Here is a 20,773-nt window from a genome sequence, read left to right as displayed (position 1 = left end):
TTGCAGGAGAAATCAATCTATCAAGGTTAATAATTGGTCCAGAAAAGCCTCACAAGACCTTATGGTTATCTTTACAGTATCTCAAATCGGACAGATGAAAACCAAAAATAAAACGTGACATGACGTGAGCTTGTGGATTGGAGTACCTGTATCTGTCAAATAAGACAAATACGTTTCGGAAGGGAATCTTTTTGTTTGTTTGTGTTTTAAGGACATTTTTTTTTATAATACTGAGAGTAAAGTAGTACTAGTGAAGGTACAGTAAAGACACATGTAATACTGCTATCATCAAAACAGACAATTCACAGTGAAGTCTGAGCCAGAGCCTGATGAGCCAGCCTCAGGTTTTCTCTCAGTTCGTCCATCTTTCTCTCTGCTTGGGCCCTCACAATGCTCAGCTCAGTGTACATGTCCTTGTATTTCTTTGTTGCGTTCCTCTTGTCCTGTAACAAGACAGAAATCTCAGAACTTACAAACTGCAGAAAAAATACAGGTTTGTTTTTTTTAAACATTGTACACTGTCTCCATTCATTTCCTGATCACCCATGACAAATCGTGATCACTAGTGTTACTCTTTATAAAGTCATGTTTTCTGCAGTGTATTATTACACACGTTCAGACTCTCTAAACAGCTGCTGATGTGTGACTCTCACCCTCTGTGCTGACTGCAGTTCGTCCTTCAGAGATGCGTTCGCCTGCTTCAGACACTGCACCTCAGATTCCTTCACTCGCAGAGTAATCTGAAGAAAAAGAAGTTAATGTAAACAATTAAATGCAATCTTCAAATACAAATATGACATACAGACATTATTACAGGGTTTACACTTCTGTGTCCTGCAGGTCTGAGAATAAACACCTTCTAACACAATTAAAGTTGTAGCAGACAGAATCAGTTTCAGTAAACAGTACATCCCAGCTGAGCCTCTACAACAGATAGACAGGCTGATTTATAATATGGAGTAAAAATAGAAATGTATTAGATAGTTTGAATTTTAGGGTTTTTTTGCACTCTTCTTATAAATACTAACAGTCAACATCAGACGGTGCCCCTGTTGTCACCACACAACGTTTTCAGACACTAGCTTCAGTTTGGCAGTAAACACACATGATTATGGTGGACAGTTGAAAAGTCATACATATAGATATGCTCCAGACATAAAAGTTTTGTGCTTAGAACAACTCCACAGAAAGTTCAATTACTGGTTCACCTAGAAAGAAACGCTCCCTCACCGTCCACAATAGAAAGATACAAAGTTGGGACTTTTTCCAAAGTGTAATAAAAACTAAAATAAGGGATTTGCTAGTTAGCTCGAACGTGACTAAAGATTTCTCGTGTTTTCACTAACTAACTACAAGAATATCTGAATATCAAAATGGAAAACTAAATACTCATATGAATGGATATCTGGATATTTGTGTCCAGCCCTAATATAGAACATAAAAGAAACCTTTTATGATCATAAAGTCCCATTTTAACTGCTTCTTTTCTTCTACAGAGAAAACTTACCTCCATCTCGTAGACATCCATTCCCTGGCTGAGCGGCAAGTCGTCCTGTTTGGCTAGAGAACACAGTCTGGTGATCTCCGCTGCGAGGTGGCCACTCAGCTCCTGTACGAGGAAAATACAATATCGCACTCAGCCCTCAAACCTACTGATGTCAATTAGCTCTATTTACAAGTAAACAGCTCTTTACAAACACTGTCATATTTAGAGTTTCATCTAACTGATATTAACACTGTGACTTATAGAGCAGGATAAATGTGCAGAGAAACACACAAAGGGGGAATTAAGAGTGTGAACTGCAGCTTGCACCTGGTTTCTGGTCCTCAGGTCCTGGTTTTCCTGCTGGCACTGACACAAGGCCTTTCTTTCAGCATCTAGAGCCTGGACAAGATGTCCGTTCTCCAGACACTTCAGACAGAACTGCTGTGACAAAACTTCGAGTTCCTGCTGGTAGGAGGTGAGCTCCTCACTTGAGAAACACAAACACATATTTCTAAAAGTATGTCTCCAAAATAAAACACTGTCATAATGGATAATGGAGAGCTGGTAGGAAAACTGAATGTACCTGTGTTGCCTGTATATGTCTTGCAGTTGTGAGTTTCCACTGCTGCTTTCTGACTGGCATCTCTTTTGCAACTCCCTCTCCAGCTCCAGGCGATGAGCATTCTTGATGGCTTCAATTGCTGAGAGACCAGAAACACAAGAGGGAGGTCCTTGAGACATGTTTGCAGAATCTTAACAGAATCGGCTTATAACAAATAGAAATATAAATAAAGCATTTACTCAGACAATCTTACTGATCACTATTATTTAACTACATTCATATTTGAGGATTTTCTTATACTTTTTAACAAGACATTTAAAGATGCCAACATCAGCTTAGCAAAATGTTGTGGTATCTCCTATCCTAGTGATCTACAAGAAATTCAAAATGCTCCAAGATTTTCAAATTTTTGCTCAGACTCTCTCTAACCGGTTGCAGTGGCAGCGCTCTCCTCCTCCAACAGTCTGTCTCTCTCCATCAGGAGGCGCTCCACCTGCTGCTGGTGTTGACGCTGCAGCTCCTCCACCATCTTCAGGTGAGACTCCTCCATGGAGGCAAACCCATGCTCACATGTGGCCTGTAGGAACAAGAGACACTCACATGAGGCAAACACTGTACTTGCAGCCTTTATGCTTCTTTGTCACCTACAGTATGTTTATAAATCTTTTTTTTTTAACATAAGCACCCATAAACACCATTTGATGTGTAAAAATAGGTGGCAGCTTGAATATTAAAATACTATTTAGAACTACATACCTTCAGCTTTTCCATTTCTTTCCTATGTTGCATCTGCACAGAACTCATTTGCCCATCAAAGTCTTCTTTCATCATGACAGACAGCAGCTCCTCCAGCTCCTCCACTCTCCTTCTTAGTACTGACACTTGATCCATCTCCTCACTTGGAACTGTTTCCTTGAGGGTTTCATCATTTTTCTCTGTGTTTTCATCTGAGACCTCCTCGATTCCCAAATGACCTTCAACATCTGAAATTAGGATTTCCATACAGTCTTCTGTTGTTTCAGGTGCCTGCTGCACATTTTCTTCCCTGATTTCATCTGCAACACTTTCCTTTCCTATCTGTAGCTCTGTACCCTGTGAGTAAGTCTCATCTGTCTGGCAACACGTGTCCCTCTTATCGACGCATGAGGACGCTTGTTGTAATCTAACTTCTAGCTCCCCGTTCTCTGCCATCAGTTTGGCACAGTTGCTGCAGTTGAGAGAAGAAGTGAGCAGTTTGTGTTTGGCTTTTTCACGGTCTTGGTCATATTTTGATTGAAGCCTGCTTAAACGACAGCAGTACAGTGCCTCAGTGGCTGCAGAGTGAATAAGGCCAGACCAAAGGTGAACTGGAAGGTGACAATCATGAAGTCTGTCTGCCATATACTGGAGTTTTTCAGGAGCAGAGGTCCTGACAGAGGAGGTGATGTGATTTATCAAAGAAATGTTCATCTGTGTCATTGTTTTAAAATGTTCAATGTCACACACCTGGTCATTACAGTTAAAGATCTTGCTTTCATCTGTCTTTTTGGGCTCTGCTGCTGTGACACTTGCATTGTTCCCAATAATATCCAGATCTTTCAAAGCTTCGCCCTTATCCCCCTCATCTGAGCCTGAAAGTAGACCATGACCTAAAAGCAACACTTGCTTCTCTAACATCATTTGTTCTGTCACCTCACGAAGAAGAGCTCCCACATGTTTTTCCTCTTGTGTCTGGGAAGCGTTGGCTTGCAATTCATGGAGCAGCCTGCTCCAAAAACCTTCTTCCCATTTCACCTGACTCTCCACTGTAGGCTTCTCCTCCTCATGCTCACTTTCATTTGCTAAATCCAACCTGTCAATCACTTCCAATAGTTTCCTCAAAGCCTGTAACCTCATGACCATCCCCTCCATCACTTGCTGGATCCTTTCTTCACCAGAGACCCATCTGTTTATATCTTCTATCCTTTCCTCCTCTAACCCCTGATTCAGCCTTTGGATGTCAGTGTCTACCTTTTCAGCTCTATGACCATAAAGTTTCTCTTTAGCAGCAGTTTCCTTCAGGTCTGAGTTCTGTGCCTGGAGCTCCCTGCAGGTCAGCTCTGATTGGTCGAGCTGCCTCTCCAGCTCAGATAATTTAGCCTCAGTAGCCTTAAAACACTGGAGCAGATATTCCTCTGCTTTCGTAGCACAGTTGCTTTTCACCTCGCCTGGTTCCTCTCTGTCTGCTAGGACATTTAGCTGTGGCAGCGCCTCGGCCTCCCTCAAGTTTTCCTCCAGAGAGGTGATCAGTGTCTGAGCCTCCAGGAGCTCCTGGTTCCTCAAGCTCAGCTCACTCTCCAGATCTTCCACCCTCATCTTTCCCTGTTGTTCCACCTCTAGAAGATGATGAGGCTCAGTGTACCTGCTGCTAAGCTCTGCTTTCAGCCGTTCTATCTCACGGTCTGCCTCAGTCAGTTGGTTTAGCATCTCCTGGTTGCGCTGGTTGAGGGCCTTGTTTTGGTTGGTGAGCAGCTCCACCTCTTGTGAAAGCCTCCTCACCATTGCCTGGTCAGGAGGTATGTGCTGCTCTATGCAACAGTTTAGTGAGTTATCATCTCCCTCTGCAGACTTTTCCAGAATTAATGAACTTGAATCATATTCCCTGTTGTTTATTTGTGTTTCTGAGGAGGGAAACAGTTCACTGTCTTCTCTGTCCAGCTGGTTCTGGTTAGTGTTTGTTGCAACGTCCAAGTGTAGTTCTACAGCTTGTCCATCACTCAGAGAAAGCAAGTCTTGGTTATTTGATGGAGGTGATACTAAACGTATGGCTACACTGTCAGAAAGCAAATCTCCTAGTTCTTGGAAATTGCCCTCTGTATCATGCAGCAGGATGCTGGGTGTCTGACTTGGTAAGAAAGGTGAGGAAAGGCAGAGCTGCTCCTGAATGTCCTGTGCAATGATGTTCTGCTGCTGTAAGAGCTCTCTGGAGTCTTCATAGACATCTTTCAAGGTCTGCGTGTGGTTGTTTGATGATTTTTTATCTGTGCCCCATGGGCAAAAATCTGCTTTATTAAACAGTGACGGGTCCAGCTGAGAAAATAGAAAAAGCAAAAAAAGAGAATAAGCACAAAGACTGATCAAAACATTGCAGACAGATACAGATTGATCTTGCTGTGGGCAGACCTGCTGCTGACATCCTGCTGTACTCAGCTGAGATTCTAGCTCCAGTCTCCGATGCTCAGACTCTTCCAGCTTGGCCTTTAGATCCTCAACCTGCAACAACAGACAACCAGTTAAATGGACACTGGTTTGTTGGTACTACTCAGCCTGGGTAAACAGATGTATAAAGTTTTTTTCCCTGACCCTCAACAACCCTGACAGTACATATACAACACATGCATTAATACTAAACCTCTAAAAACTACTAAGAGAAGAAAATGCAAGAACAAAACTTTGACATGAGAGTTGAATCGTTACCATTACTTTTGTGTCCACTTGGGGGCGGAAGATTTCCATGGCTTACATACTGTACACATTCAACAGGCACTGAGAAACATGAGCATTCATTTAGAGTCATGTTTCTGTCCACCTGATATATTTAAGTTAAGTACTAATCTCATGTTTTGCTATTTTGGTGTCATACTCACATACAGCTGCTAAATGTTCAACTATGTTCACCAGCTGGATTGAAAACTGCTGCCTACACCATGATAATCCAGATGAAAGACAATGTGCCAAAAGATCAAAATAATAAGCTAAGCAGCTAAAATGCTATGTAGAGTCTCATATATTGTAATTCTCCTCGCACCCTACTATAGCTTTGTAGGTTGCAAAATTTAGTTTGGAGCCCAAAACACAATCTTACACTTCATAAAGGCAAATTCAGTCCAACAATACTGGTATGCACTTACCCACTTCCTGTAGCTGTCAAGCAAATTCTCCATGTCCGCAGCATCTTTGGTTTCAGAATACAGTGGGACTGTCCTCTCCAGTCTGAACACAGTATTCTCCACCTGTTTCCAGCAGTCCTCTATCTCTTCTTCTACTTTTTGGTGTGATGTTGGACTCAGTGCTCTGCCACCCACTGTCTTCTCCTTAATTTCTTCCCAGCCCAGAGATAAGCCCAGCATGCTCTCATATCTCCTTCTCCTCTCTTCCCGCCTCTTCCGTCTCTCCAGGTCCCCCATTTCCAGCAAGCACGGAGGTTCAGTCTTCTGGGGATCTGTCTCAAGTATCAGTTTGTTCTGAGGTCTAAACTCAGCCCAGTCAAAGGTTTTGTAGCGACCTTCCTGTCGTCGCTCCATCACACTCCTGGGTTTTAGGTGAAAGTCTCTGTCTGTGGGGACGTCAGCAGAGGGAGAGTCCCGGGTCACATCTGGTTTGGGGAAAGCTTCAGGTGGGCTGCAGGGAATCTGGTGGCCAGGTAAGCTGTATGACAGATGAGTTAGATGTTAGAGGATAGGAAAATATCACCATCTATGAATTAAACAGTTAATCCATTAACTGACTCAACAGATAAATATGGTCAGTTTCGATCATTAATTGACTTTGTCTTTTCATTTTGGACTGTTGATTAGACCAAGTACAATATCTGAAGGTGTGAATTTGAGCACCTGGGATGAGCATATTTCAGATCATTTAAAACTAATCTAGGCCCACTTCGGCTAGTTTACACTGTTCCACAGAAGTATTTTAATTCAACTTTACCTAGCTACATCTGGAGCATTGGCAGGATGTACATTTTTAATCAGTGCCTGGATCCAGTTCCTTCGTATCCCTGCAGTCATGGCAGACAGTGTGTAGACAGCCTTGGGGGTCTACAAGATACAGGATAAGCATTTAACTCATTTTCTTGTTAAAGCAGGAACTGCAATACAAAACAAAGAATTGACCAGTAAGTACAATACAGGAACTGTGGAGCTTTACATGGATCTGAAAGCCGTAGTTCCTCTGCACCTGGTACTCAGACACATTATAACACTTTGTCAGGTCGATTTCTCCCTCAACAGCTGATGCCTGAGAGGAGAAAGCAGAAAGCATGTCTAAGTGTTGAATTGAACACAGATGCCATGATTTATTTTATAACTTAATCAATATATAAAAAAGTACCTCCTCAGCTACTGAGTCCTTGTAGTATCTCAGACTGTCAGTGGAAAGTACAAACCAATATTTCTTCCACTACAGAGAAGCAGAACACATATGAAAGGTACAGAATGCTAGACGGCAATACAAGATATGGGATGTATAGGGATTATTTAAATCATCAACATACATTTAATCTTCAACTTTTGGTTTAGTTGAGGACTAAAAATTTTTTACCTGATCATTTTCATCCAGTTTCACCATCCAGCCTTTCTTGAAGTTCAATAGATCTGGCTGCAAGGAAAATACAATGGAAAAGCCACAGTTTAGAGAACTAAACAGAAGAAACCTTTGCACTTAATTTTGACATTAGAAGTGTTATTTTGCCCAGTGTAAGTAGTTGAACTCTTTAGGTAAAAGTGATCAAGATCAGTGGTTCCCAACTTGAGGGTGGCAAGAAAAACACATTTTATCATTAGACTATTATCTACAGAAATCTGCAGTGATTTTTCTAAATAAATAATATATTATTCATGTAAATCTACACAAACAATGTTGATTAAATATTCATTATCACTGAAAAGTATATATAAATCTTTGACTCCAGTTCAGGGCCTGATTTTTCACAGTTGCTTTTTTTATTTACCCCCCATTCTCCTCAAGAGACTGAGTCTTTTTTTTCATTCATTTGATGATCTGTTAGCCAGAAGAGATGAAAACACTAGATCTTTGTGGAGTAATGAGACCATAACCTTCCTCACAATAATACAATAATACATGAAACAGAAACATCATATTCCCATCATGTTTTCTACATAGTTTTCCCCCTTTTAATACCATGCTGTATTCCTTTCTTCTGTGATGCTTTAATGGCACCCAGCTGTTAATCTTGATGACATCATCATGATTTTGATCACAATATATGCGAACAAAGAACAGGAAAACCTGTTTACATGAGGTGTATGGAGCTGTGTGGCCTCTAGGGGCACACATGGGGCTCTCGTACTTTTTTGACTACACTGAATTTAAAAAGGCTATACTTCCCTGTGTACGATAATGCATCATTTTAAAACAAATAAGTAGCATTTGCTGAAAAAGTAGCAGTAGTGGCTTACCGTCATTACATTGTCTGATGTTCTGCCGTCCAGAGATTTGGCTCTTCTGTGAGGATGGGGAACGCTGAGCTGGGTTATGTCTCCACATGACTGTAGTTTCTGGGAAAGGCAAATAGTCAATACATTGAAAGTTCAACAAATCCTTACATCACCAGCATTATCATCAGAAGCAGGTTTTCACTGATGCAAAGACGTGACGTGTTTTCTCAATCTGGACAAAGTTTGTATGTGCAGCCTGCATTCTTCCAACCAGAGTAACCAATAGTCTGGTTACTTGGCAGAGATGTCAGCTGTAAGGATTAGGCCTGCTGTAGAGCACCGCGGGGAGCCCTACAGGCTTTTCTCCCCTTCCTGTTAAACTCGCATCACCACTGAACTACACATGGATGACTGGATTTGGCTATGGAATGCATGAAACGGTTTTAGAGGGAACATAATCCTTGATACTCTGCAGCTTTTTGTCTTACGTTTCAATATGATGCCACAAGTCCAGAAGAACTGACTGAGATTCCTGCCCGCTCCTAATGATCAGGTTTCATGCTGGCGCATAGAGCTGCTTTAACAGCACGTATCAGAGTTTGGATTACATAGCATTAAATTAAACAAGATTTTTTGTTTGCTTGTGTCTGAGCTATTCAAAAGATTCTTTCTTCTCTCTTATATAACCACTTTAATGGGGAAAAAATTAGCACTTTAATCGTTACAGAACATTCTTTGTGTTTCTTTCTGGCATTTACGCTGAACACTTTCCAAGCACACAACACAGTGCTCTGGCAGCGGTGTGAACTCGTCTTTTTTTTCTTTCCCAAACAATCGCTGACCGCTGGAGACAGAGCCTGTCCTCTGTTTAGTGAAGAAGCTCCACAAAGAGTGGGGGGAGGAAGAGGCTGTCTTGGGAATCTCAGCTCAGAGGCCTGAATGAACTCTGGACAAGCTCTTCTGACCTTTTCCTGGTTAACAAAACAAACGCACCCAAAGACATACAAATCATCACATGATAACTAGAGCTCCTGGTATATTTAAAAAGCAAATCCTCTGGAATGAGAGTGAGTGCTTAATCAAAGCTTGACAGCTGCGACAGTGATGACCACCTGTGCTGCACTGCTCTGATCATACTTTTACTATGTTTTCTACATGTGCAATGGCTACTGAAGAGTGTTTCAAGAAGGTGGTTCAGGAAAAAAAGTGTTTTTTTGTGAAAATGCTGAGCCAGGATTAATCTGTTTCATAAACAGAGTTGGTGTGAGCAGACCAAGCCCGGTTTGTTTCACGACTCTGAAACACACACCCAAAACACAAAGCACTGATTACAACAATCCTGCATTTTGCTGCCATCACGAGACAAATGCCTTTTCCATCATTTTAACACAATCCTTTTCATGTTCTAACAAGACATCAAGATATAACAAGACATCTGCATTCATAATACACGTGTATAAATTAACATATCTGGTGAAGTTGAGTAAATGCCGTTTTGCCATCATTGCTGTAGAGAAAGCACTAGTATGTATCATTAAATGCCTAAATGTATGTACAGTAAGCCTCCAAAATGTATGAAACACTACATTACTCCACTTCAGTGAACTCCACTTCACACAAGGCTTCAGCCAGGTAGTTAATAGACAGAAAGATCATTTCTGGAGCCTGGAAATCCATGTAAAAAGTTTAGACTGATTCATATGATAAATGAATAACTTTTTTAGGACAACTGAGTAATTCAAGCTCTGAACTGAAAGCGTTATCACCCTAATGCCATAAGCCTTGTCCCACATGTGCCCTTTATGCCCCCACAATGAACTGGTTGGATGTAACAGCGTGTTCACCTGATGAATGTCACTTTAACACTCACGCTTTACCTACAAATAATCAGTTTCAAGATTGTTTATATTATCTGATTAACTTCAAAAACACTCACATATCAAATCAGTATCTGCCTAAAAATCATGAGCAATTAGAACTGATGTGATCAGTGCTTGATGTCTAAGGACTGTACTTTCTGTACTTCAGGTCTTTGTGTCTTTAATATTAGCCAGTGCTTTTCATACATATCAGTTTCTATGGTAAATAATATCTGACTTAGTTAAACTTCCTTAATGAAACAATTCAATGAAAGTAGGCCTGATTGCTCAACTTGAAATCGTGCTTTATGTAACACCCTGTGGACTTGTTGTGTTGTTCTGTTTTTTGCTGTGTCACACTCAGACAGACACTTGTTACAGTTTACTCACCTCTTTAATCAGCGGGGTCTAGTCTGACAACACACAGTGACTATCATTCACAAACAGATGTGCGTGGAGAAATGGAGGCACTACTTTCAGAGCCTCCCCAGAGTTTATCAGGCTCAGTAAATACAGAACAACACATGCAGAGGTTCTCTTAAAAATCCTTGAGAGCCTTGGCTCCCAGTGTTACACTGGATCTCATTAAAGTTCAGAGGAATCTCTGGAAAAAAAGTCTGTAAGAGGAATTGTCAGATTACAAAACCTAACCGTAGGCCGACTGAACAACTTCAGGGCATCAAAACCAGTTCTAGTAACAAATAAAATGCAGCTCCAAATGAATCACCACCCCTCTCCCACCTGCTGACACATGCACCCTCTAACATAAGCTGGAAAAAACACAAGCCTTGATACAGCTAGACTGACACGTCTCACAACAAACTCTTATCATCACCCACTCAACAAGGGTTAAATATAAACTATTAAGTGACTTGAATGAATGAAGATCCATTGTGTTTGAAGTTAAGTGTTTGATCAGGTCAGAGCTTCACAGTTTAAGTGACGTATTTTTCTGCATAACACCTGGTTGCGTGAGTCACGGTCCAATCAATCCAGCCCACAGCCTGTTCCAGTACAGGCAAAATACCTACATCTACATGCAATTACTGTTCTTAATCATGTTTAGCCCACGTAGAGATTAATCAACCTTACTGATTTGTGATTATTACTATCATACGGTAGTGACTGACCACAGTTGGGAAAAAGGGTTTTAATTGTTTGATGGTGAAGCCCTGAAATCTTATTTTCTTAATAATTTGTTGATGATTCCAAAAGGACAGTTTTAGTTTTGAGTTTGTTCTGTACTCTTCTCGCTGGTTTGTAATAGGTTGCTATTACATACTGTAGAAAATTATCATTAATCTCACTTTATGTTCCTTGTTTGCCCTAATTGTGCTTGAAAATAAAATACTTTAAGATTGAACAGCTAGTACTGTGTTTTACTGTGTGGAGGCAGATTAAAGCTTTAAACACATATGAAATCGCCAAAATGTGGTTTTCCTTTATGTTTGTATCGTGTTTGTAAAGTAAAATGTAAACTAGCAGGCAGAGCCTTCGTTTAGGCATTCAAGGTACATTTAGTATTTTTAGCCATGCTAGGTGCATGACTCTTAGGATGGCATCAGCATGTTCTGGGCATCGCACAAGGTCCCCTCCCAATTGGATGTATCCAGAATGCTTCCAAGGTTAGTCATCTAGAGGGAGTGTTTTTTAATACCAGTATATTCAAGTAGCTTCCCCTGAGAAACATGTTGTATAATTTCTGCAAGTTCCTGCATGCTGTATCATTTCTGTAGTCACTGTTAAAAACAAAATATATGTCACCTATCCAGTGCTGATATTAGAGTTCAGCCAGTCCGTCTTAAAGTCAAGTCAGATTTTTAAATATTTAACTAATCATTCGACTCTCGAGGTGAAATTGCCTGAAACAACATGCTTCAGGCAATCCAACAGGAAGGAGTGAGCGACCACAGCGTCAATATCAGTGGAGAAAGGTAACAATTAAAAGTGTGGTTTCTAAAACAAGAACAAATCACCTCTAGGAGAGTGGCAACTGTGTTACAGTGCATCATAAAACCTGCCCCAAAATTGTCCAAGATGATGAATTTGTCCAACTAGGACCCAACATTCAGAAAATACATGTGCTCCAAAAATAACAGCTACAAAAGTGACAGATAATTACTGGGTCAGTAAAAACATGAGACTGCTGTTAGAATCCTAGGCCCAACAATGTTCAGGACTTCTAAGTAGTCCTTAAAATATTCCTTTAAATGTGCTATGTAAAACAAGGAAGAGGAGAGACTTTAACTCTGACGCACTGTATGATCTATTAGCTGATCTATTAGATTCCGAACAGTTTGTGACTGCAGGGCTGAGTACAGTATTTACTGCATTAAATAAAACTTTGGGTCTCTAGGTGTGTTAGAAGGTGTTCTCAGAACAATATCTGACTCTCCCTGGTTTGACACACTGTTGGTATTTTGCCAGAGCGTCTCAGATGCTGTTAGGCGTTTCTTTTTTCCATTACGCTCTGCTCTCCTATCATATTTATTAAGCTAAATAAACATAGTAAAATCCAGGTGGATTATGTGATAATCATATGAATAAAGTATGATGGCATTTTATGTACTCTGACAATGTGTCTAAGATATAAACAAATTAAACACGTGTTTACTGTGATTACCTCTCGCTTGTTTGTGCGAGCTTCACTCCTGCCCTTCCTTGAAACAGCTGCCCCAGCTTCTTGTTCTTTCTTGGAGGCCTCCAATCCCAGAATCCCCTCTGCTATGCTGTCATTGCTGGAAAACACGAACAGCTAATTAGTGAAACTCCTAGGACAAACAATGTATACATATATTGTGGCTCCTCTGACTCTCGCTAACACACAGGTGGGTTCTGACATCATTTCCACCACCATAACACTGATGATGACAGCTTCATAATGAACTCTAAACAGCACCTGTGCAACAGACAAGAGCCCAGAGGACACTCTGAGCAGCCCAGATCTTTGTCTTCTGAGTGTAAGCAAAGCTAAATAAGAAACTAAATAAGAACTGACTCCATTCTCACTGATGTCAGTCAGAGGTGTTTTGTGTAGACTCTAAAGTAGCCTGATATTATGTATACACAACTCTGATAAAAAGCAATGTTGTCAGTTAAAAGTTGGACTTCATGCTTTAGGAAAGAAATGTGCTGATGGGAAGCAGATGCCACAAATCACAGAAATAAATCACATTTACATTATTCATATAAGCATCATATGACTATTAGAAAATGGTTAGTAAGTTAGTGTAAATCATCAAATCTCTCAGTGAATCTTCATGTTTTTATTAGATCACACTGTTTCTGCTGCAGCACTCCCTGTTGCTGTTATGTGCATAATCACATAATGTACTGCAGCCACCTCGTTAGTTCTGACAATTTACATTCACAAAACGTTATTGCCTTTTGTCTTTTCTTAACATGCAAACAGGTTTTAAGTAATTAACACACAACAAGTAAAAACACCTAATGATTACTAGGTACTACGTAAACTCTCATGGTTACATCTCAACTAATCATATAAGAGATGTTCACATTAATGTGTTAGCTTAAAAAAAGACATGACTGAATGACAAGTATGGTTGTTAGGTTTTCTTCATCATAAATAAACCTGATTTGACTTCACACCAATACAGTATTGATTGGAGAAGAGGCACATGAATTAATGTCAATATAATATATTAATAATCATATAATGTGATTTCCTTAATCTGCAGTTCCCTGACAGATTGACATTATACCTTATAAGAAAGAATCTAGAAAAAAATCAATAGACTAATTTAGATCCAAATATATACTTTCACATCACTTGTCTTGTTCCCTTTTTTGAAGCAGAATGGAAAAGTCATGTCAAATCCAACAGTTTCTGTTTTACTAAGCAAAATTAACTTTTCTTTTTGTTCCCTCCCTGCCTCTTGTAGGTGCCGACAGTCATGTGCTCTCAAACTGAAGTCTTTCCCTGACAGGCAGGCAGACAGTCAGCATTAAGGTCCTGAGAAACAATGCAGCAGATATCTAATTACACCAGAGTTTTGGAATTTGTGACCTTATTTGGAGGGGGGATACGTATTTTGTGTTTTTGTTTCCCAAAACGGCAATGAGTGTAGAACTGGGATGTATTCTCCTCACGTGACCAGTTTGCATGCTGCTGGGGCACAAACTGGGAGGGTTTCTTTAAGCTAAATTTAAAAACACAGCAGTCCGATCTCTAATGGAGGGGTAGAGCGTGAGCCTTTGATCTGCTGTTTAGCAGTGTGTGATGGCTTTCAGCTTTATATTGGGGGGAAGTAGAGAGGCAATGGCTGTCCTTTGCGTTAATTGCTTGCACATTTACCCCCTTTTTATCTGCCAAGCCAGTTTAAACGCTTGTTAGCAAATACCCACAGATTACATGCAAACATACATACAGAAACACTATACAATAAGAGTTATATACACATGTTATCTTTAAATTTGGCTGGAAATTGTTAATATTCTCCAGATTATTCCTAACCTTCTGTGCTGGTCCCGGTTCTTGTCGTTCTCTAATGAGCCTGTGCTGTTTGACTCAGCCAGATGCTTGGTACTGCCATGGTCATCAACCGCCAAGCCCGAGATTGGGCTACTGAAACTGCTTCTGCTGCACAGGTCGGTAGACATTCTCCCTGAATATTAAATCAACACAAAAGGTTTCAGAATGGAGCCAGACACAGTGACAGGAGGACAATATAACGCAGTGTATTGAGTTGTATCTGAAGTAGCTGCTTTGGAAAGTTAGTTGAGATATTTATACAAGTAAACAGCAAAGCATGTGTGTAGACTGTGATGGCATTTTTTAGGGTTATATGTTGATTTTAAGATGCTATCTTTTGACACATTTGTTTTGTACTTGCGCTCACAGATTCAATGCTTTAAGATATTTTTTAACTCAAAGCAATAGTTAACCACATCTGTCACCATAGTTTCTGACAGTATACTGATGTGTAGATTTACTGTAACAAGGCACATATGGGAGTTGAATCCATTTTCAAGCCTTTTCAACTGTCAAAGATCCAACTGGGTTCATTTGTGTCATAACCACAGCCTCTCCCCGTGAACCAGTTTAAATCGGTTTGCTGAAATTATTGTAAATATCACTCTGCTGCTGTCATTCTACCTTCCAAACCTATGACTATACAGTCCACCTCCATCACCTCCTCCCCACCACCTTCCAACTTGGTAAAGGTGAATGCTTCATTTACCTTTACCAGTATCTAGACCACAAGGGATTCTTCCTATCTTCTATCTTCACTGACCTATTTCTTTCAAAGTTGCACTTATCAACAGGGACTAATGGCCACTTTATAGACTAAATAATTTATCTGTATTTGTGCTGATCTGGCACATTTTAAAGGGGACATCCCTGTGTATTAGTCAAAGAAATAATCAGCGGAAAACACCTTACAGAATTTAATGATGCAGCGATGGCCCAGGAATTCAGTGATAAGAACAAAACACTGTTACGAAACACTCTGTGACAAAGCATCATTCACTAGACGGCCATCCTGTTTGACAGAGTCTCTTGCGTTTAATCTCCACCGCTGTAATGAAGCGGCCCATAGGCACAGTCACTAGGCGTTAATCCATGTCTTCATTAGAGGACACTGTCACACCCTGCATTAAGTCTGATGCCAGATGGGTACTGGCATCCATTTTGTCACATGGACAGAGCTCCTGTCCTTTGTTGATTATCAAGCCTGTTAGGACATTTAAGAGGTACTTAAATGTGGATTGTGTTTAGAGACATTGGGTTCTCAGTGCATCTGCAAGTGCTTGTTTCTGTCTACCAGTCTGTGTTATTACCCCCTCCAGCTCAGTACTCTACATGTCTGATTAAGGGTTAAATAAAATGTATAAATAAAAAGATGTAAGCGTGTGAACATCTGCAGGATGTTAAGACAGTGAAAGAGGTCAGGAAATGGCTGCGACTGACTGATGGACATAAAAGAGTGTGTTTTTGTATGTGTGTGTGTGTCTTTTGCGCCTGTTGCACCTGCAGGGGTCTGCTCTGGGCCTGGGGGATCTGTCACAGTCCAGATGGAGGTTACATCCGGTCTCCTACCCAGCTGGTCTTCCTGCCACCGACTGGACACTGCAGAGCATTCTGAAGATGGAAAACCTGTATCTGTCGCAGCCATCTTTGCAGGACTGGGCTCCTGATAAAGCAATAATTCAGTATAAACTAAAACCAAATTTCCAAAATCCAAACTTCTCAATCGAACAACCAACAGATTCTCTGCCACACTGAGGGGATCAGACTGGGTCGAGTCTAGTGTAGACCTTGACGTGAACACCGTGTTCCTTAAAATGGTAGGTAGCAGGACAAACACAGTAAGAATGTATAGTCAAGCACTGTGGACATTTGTTTGGCTACCTGAGTGGCCACAGGCTCCACTTTGCGTTTCTTGTTCTGATTTTGTTTGTTAGTCCTTAGATAGACTGCAAGCTGTTCACTCCACCTGATGAAAAAACACAGAAAACAGCAGTTTAAAGACATTACTTCGACATTTAAACGTCACTACTAAGAGATTGTTTTTCCAGTTTATACTGACCCGTTAATGATCTCTTTACTGTCGCCACGGATGAATATTTCCTGCTCTGGCGTGATGATGCAGAGTGCATTTCTCTGGCCTGTCCGGGGTTCAGCATCTGTGATGTCTGTACACAGATTCATGTTCACCGTCCCCTGAGGCAAAGTGCTTGGCTGGAGGAGAATCAGAGCATCTAAATTACTCTTGTAGAGGTTAGGCAGCTACTCAATGAAACTGCATTGCTAGGACTTATCAGAGAGCAACTGAATGGTAAACAGAAAGTAGTTTGTGGTGTTAAGTGTGGAATGAAAGAGATGAGGGAATGAGATTGGAGGGATCACAGAGAGAGGGGGATGTGTGCATTAGAGGAAAAGCTAAGCCCAAATCATCTGTTGTGGTTTTGCACATGACATCTGGCCTAAAGATGCTTGCTTTATCCCAACGTACTTTACATGCAGATGCATTTAAATACCAGTTCCTACTATACAATTCTGCCTCATACATGATTTGATTACAATTCAATGGTTTTGTTCAGTTTCACTATCTGAGCATTTTCTCACCAGTTCATCCAGGGCGAAGCTCAGGCTGCCGTGTTCATAAAGGATAAAGAAGCGACGCTGCCATTTCTAACATTGAAAAACAGTTAAAGTTACAATCACGGCGGCAAACTCTTTATAAAGAAAAAGCACAGATACAGACGTGGTAAAACATGTGTGGATTTAAACCATGTTTCGTCATGTCCTACCCTCGATCTCTGCATGGGGTTGTCAAAATCTGTCCCTTCAGGTGCCAAACACAGCCAGCCTCCGTAGATGGGTTTTGCCTTTTGGTCAGGAGGGAAAGTGCAAACTGATGTTAGAGAAGTAGAAGCAAAGACTGCAATCACCTCACAGAGTAACAATTAATCAGTAACTATTTATATGTATCTGTCAGTTAACGTCATTGTTAAATATACAAATCATTCCCTAATTCCTGGTTTTTAGAAGTCAGAATTAGCAGTCTTTCTTTGTTTTATGTGACGTTAAATTGACAATAAACTAGATTAGTGCTTGTGATGATGAGTGATGATGAGTGAAGTGTCAGCTTCACAAATATTTGTGTCAACACAACAAGACAGGTTGACCTTTCAACCATTAACTGGGAAAACTCAGCAGATTAGGTTATCATGAAAATAACTGTGAGTTGCAACACTGGCTGGGAAAATACAAAAGCTTATTAATCAATGATTAACACAGATGGCAATGCATTTTCAACCAAATAATTATGCCAAGCCGTGTTACAGAAGCGCAAATGTAAGGCCTAAGGATGTTATGCTGCTCTGCTCTAAGCAGAAAAAAAAGAAGACAGGAAAATGTTTTTAATCATCTATGAAAACAAAGAAGAAGTGAGAAAATGCAGACACATGGGAAAATTTGTTTTTGACTAAAGAGTTGATTATTTATGTAACATCTACACAGCTTTGCATTTTGCAGTTTTGCAGTACATTAATGAAAACATGCACCACAGTTGTAGCAAAAAACACAAACAAACTGCTTTTCCCTGTAAGCGTATTCCACTGCGTCTGAGTAATACCATTTGTAGTGTTTGCAGGTTGAGCAACAGTGGTAAAATTACAGGGCAGTGACAACCGGAAAGGGGGCACAGTAATAAATTATTTTAACAATGTGAGGCATGTAGGAAGGCGTCATGATCATCTTCTTACATCACCTTAACATGACAGACTCACAGGAACAATGTTTTTTAAAGTTACAAACTATTAAAGAGGAGTTAGTGACCAATACTGTATACTGTATAAATACTGTATATATACTGTATATAATTTTAATCCAATCTTCGTCTTCTAAGCTACAAGTATACCAAATACAATGTGCTTAATCACATTACTGTAAATATTCACAGTTTTGGTGGAAAAAGGAAGTGAACCCTAGAATTTAATGAATAGTTGAACCTCGTTTGGCAGCAGTCGCCTCAAACAGGAGCTCCTGGTTTCTGCAGATCAGACCTGGATACAATCAGAAGCAGGACTATGGCTCCTTACAGACCTACCTGAGCTCTCTTAAGGTCATTCCACTGTGTCTAAATAGGGTTTAGGTCTGGGCTCAGACAGAGCCGCTCCAAAGCACTTCAGCTGAACATCCACCTGGGCATTATCTTGTAAGAGACCTTTAGACGACGTTTTCATGTTGGCATGCAGCTTCCTCTTTATGCCATGTGTAGTACTGTGAGTTCTCCGCAAACAACTCAGTCCACCAAATGTTTTGCCAGTAGCACGGTGGAGTGTCAGGCTGCTCTTTTTTAATCTACCTCACTGACTGTTCTGCGTTTGGTCAAAGTAGCTCTATCCCACAACTTCAATCTGGTTTCATTGACTGGACTCCATTTATTAGCTTCTGACTCCAATTAGCTTTTGTTGATGTCATTAGCCTAGGGGTTCACATATTTTCAACCTACACCGTGAATGATGTATTCAAGATGGGCCAGAACAATACAATGATTTGTGTGTTATTGAAATAGACAGTGCTCATCATCAACTTCTGTACATACAACATATATGCAGAATTCCAATTCACTTCCTTTTTCTTACAATTAGAAATAAGGTTGCCAGTAAAAATGTGTTTTTTGTTTGTTTTTTTATCAATCTTTAATTACAGTAGTTATTCAACTAACTACTGAGTCATTTATTAAACGTCAAAAATGTTGAAGCATTTCACTGAGATGGAGGTGCCATCTTCAAATTAACACAGCTCAGATCCCACTTTAAAATATGACAAACAGCATTAAAACTATGAAAATATTTGCTGTTTATTCTCAAATATGTGATATTGATGCTTTTACCATATTAAAGTAATCTAGATAATGAAATTATGTTAATCGTTGGCTGCAGACTTAATTAATGAATGGATTACTCAGTCAACATGTGAAAATATGAAACTTTGACTTCAACCTTTTTATGTTTAATTGAAGTTTAGTCATAAATAAATAAGGTTATTTTGTAATGAAACAAACTAAATGCTAGCTAACCGACAGACCCCATTCTACATTGAAGAATGCTAATATTGCGTTACAATTAGTTTTTCCTTTTTGTGGGTAAAAGACCCCGTCAAAACGTACATTTTATTTCAGTAAATCTAGATAATTGTACAGTAAAATAACTCTTTGTGTGTCATAATAACACGGTGCAGTTCAACGTTACCTGTCCCATGTCATGGTCGTTCAACAGATGCAGCTCCCGGGACTTGAAACAGTTCTGGCATTTGCTTTTATTGAAAATGTTAGCTTGAAATTTGTTACAGGAATTCGTGGCCTTTTCCCCTGACATGTTTCAGCTCTCTCCGGCGGTGAATAGTCCAAACACAGACCGCCGTGGTGCTGTTTTCCTCGGTACTGACTCGCAGACACCGTCCTCGGCGAACATCTGTCAGACACTGAGCTGCCCGCTGACTGCTGTCGTCATGGTCACGTCTGACGACAAGGCGGCACAACATCCGGTCATGACCTTCACAATAAAGCATGTAGAAAAGAAAAGAGAAGTGCAATTCAATGACGAAATGAAGGTCCCTTATTAAAAAAGGTGAGTTGGGATTTTTCAGCAATGATGCATGTGAGTCAGATATTTCTGCTACCTTCTACTTAATGTAAAGTGAAGTAATTTAGTCTACCTCCTAATTTAGGGGTCATATGAGCAGGCAATTTTACTCCAGGAATTGCAACACATTTAATTTGACTATGTTTTTTATTTATCTAATTGATTTTGTTGTGAGATTGTTGAGATTTATTTGAGTGAGATTGCCATGATGAAGGTCCCAAACTGGACTTTTATTTATTAAATATATTTTATATACAAATATTCACTAATTATTTGGACGTTTTTTTTTTTTCTAATATCCAATATCTTTTTGTAAAATATTGGACATCTTTCTGCCTCAATGACACCAATGACTGCTTTTTGTAAAGTCAGAAGTAATCTTTAACAATAAACTGTACTTTAAGGTTACTACTACTACCTCTGTTTGCAAAAACTAAACACTGTGAATGTCCCATGTTTGCTGTTCTGAACGTCAGACCATAAAAGCAAACAGACTGTCTTTCTAGGTATAGAATAATGAAAAAGAAATAGAAAAGTTACAAGCATTATGGCCTACACTACAGGCAAACACTCCAGCTCCAGTGTAGTGTAACTAAGTGTAAGGTTGTTTGGCTGC

General features: G+C 40.1%; 1 protein-coding gene across 2 annotated transcripts; it reads right to left on the bottom strand.

Annotated features, from left to right (window-relative positions):
* Positions 1-62: 62 nt before the first annotated feature.
* LOC113161863 (myosin phosphatase Rho-interacting protein-like) lies at positions 63-19,983 on the bottom strand. 2 transcript variants are annotated; one of them, XM_026359680.1, is made up of 22 exons: positions 19,765-19,983; positions 17,317-17,394; positions 17,132-17,197; positions 16,593-16,744; positions 16,415-16,499; positions 16,034-16,196; positions 14,516-14,666; positions 12,665-12,779; positions 8,204-8,302; positions 7,326-7,382; positions 7,116-7,184; positions 6,933-7,022; positions 6,714-6,823; positions 5,918-6,434; positions 5,190-5,279; positions 2,805-5,096; positions 2,478-2,625; positions 2,070-2,187; positions 1,814-1,973; positions 1,508-1,609; positions 654-740; positions 63-443 (listed from the first exon to the last, which is right to left on the bottom strand). In XM_026359680.1, exons 1-22 carry the CDS (start codon positions 19,888-19,890, stop codon positions 303-305), a joined length of 5,016 nt encoding a protein of 1,671 aa, XP_026215465.1. In that variant the 5' UTR covers positions 19,891-19,983; the 3' UTR covers positions 63-302. The 2 variants fall into 2 exon arrangements, with proteins under 2 accessions (XP_026215465.1, XP_026215471.1); XM_026359686.1 differs by having other exon boundaries at positions 8,213-8,302.
* Between the last annotated feature and the right edge of the window lie 790 nt (positions 19,984-20,773).

Source organism: Anabas testudineus, chromosome 8, assembly GCF_900324465.2.
Source record: "Anabas testudineus chromosome 8, fAnaTes1.2, whole genome shotgun sequence".
Taxonomy (NCBI): Eukaryota; Metazoa; Chordata; class Actinopteri; order Anabantiformes; family Anabantidae; genus Anabas; species Anabas testudineus.
This window is presented reverse-complemented; position numbering and strand designations above follow the sequence as displayed.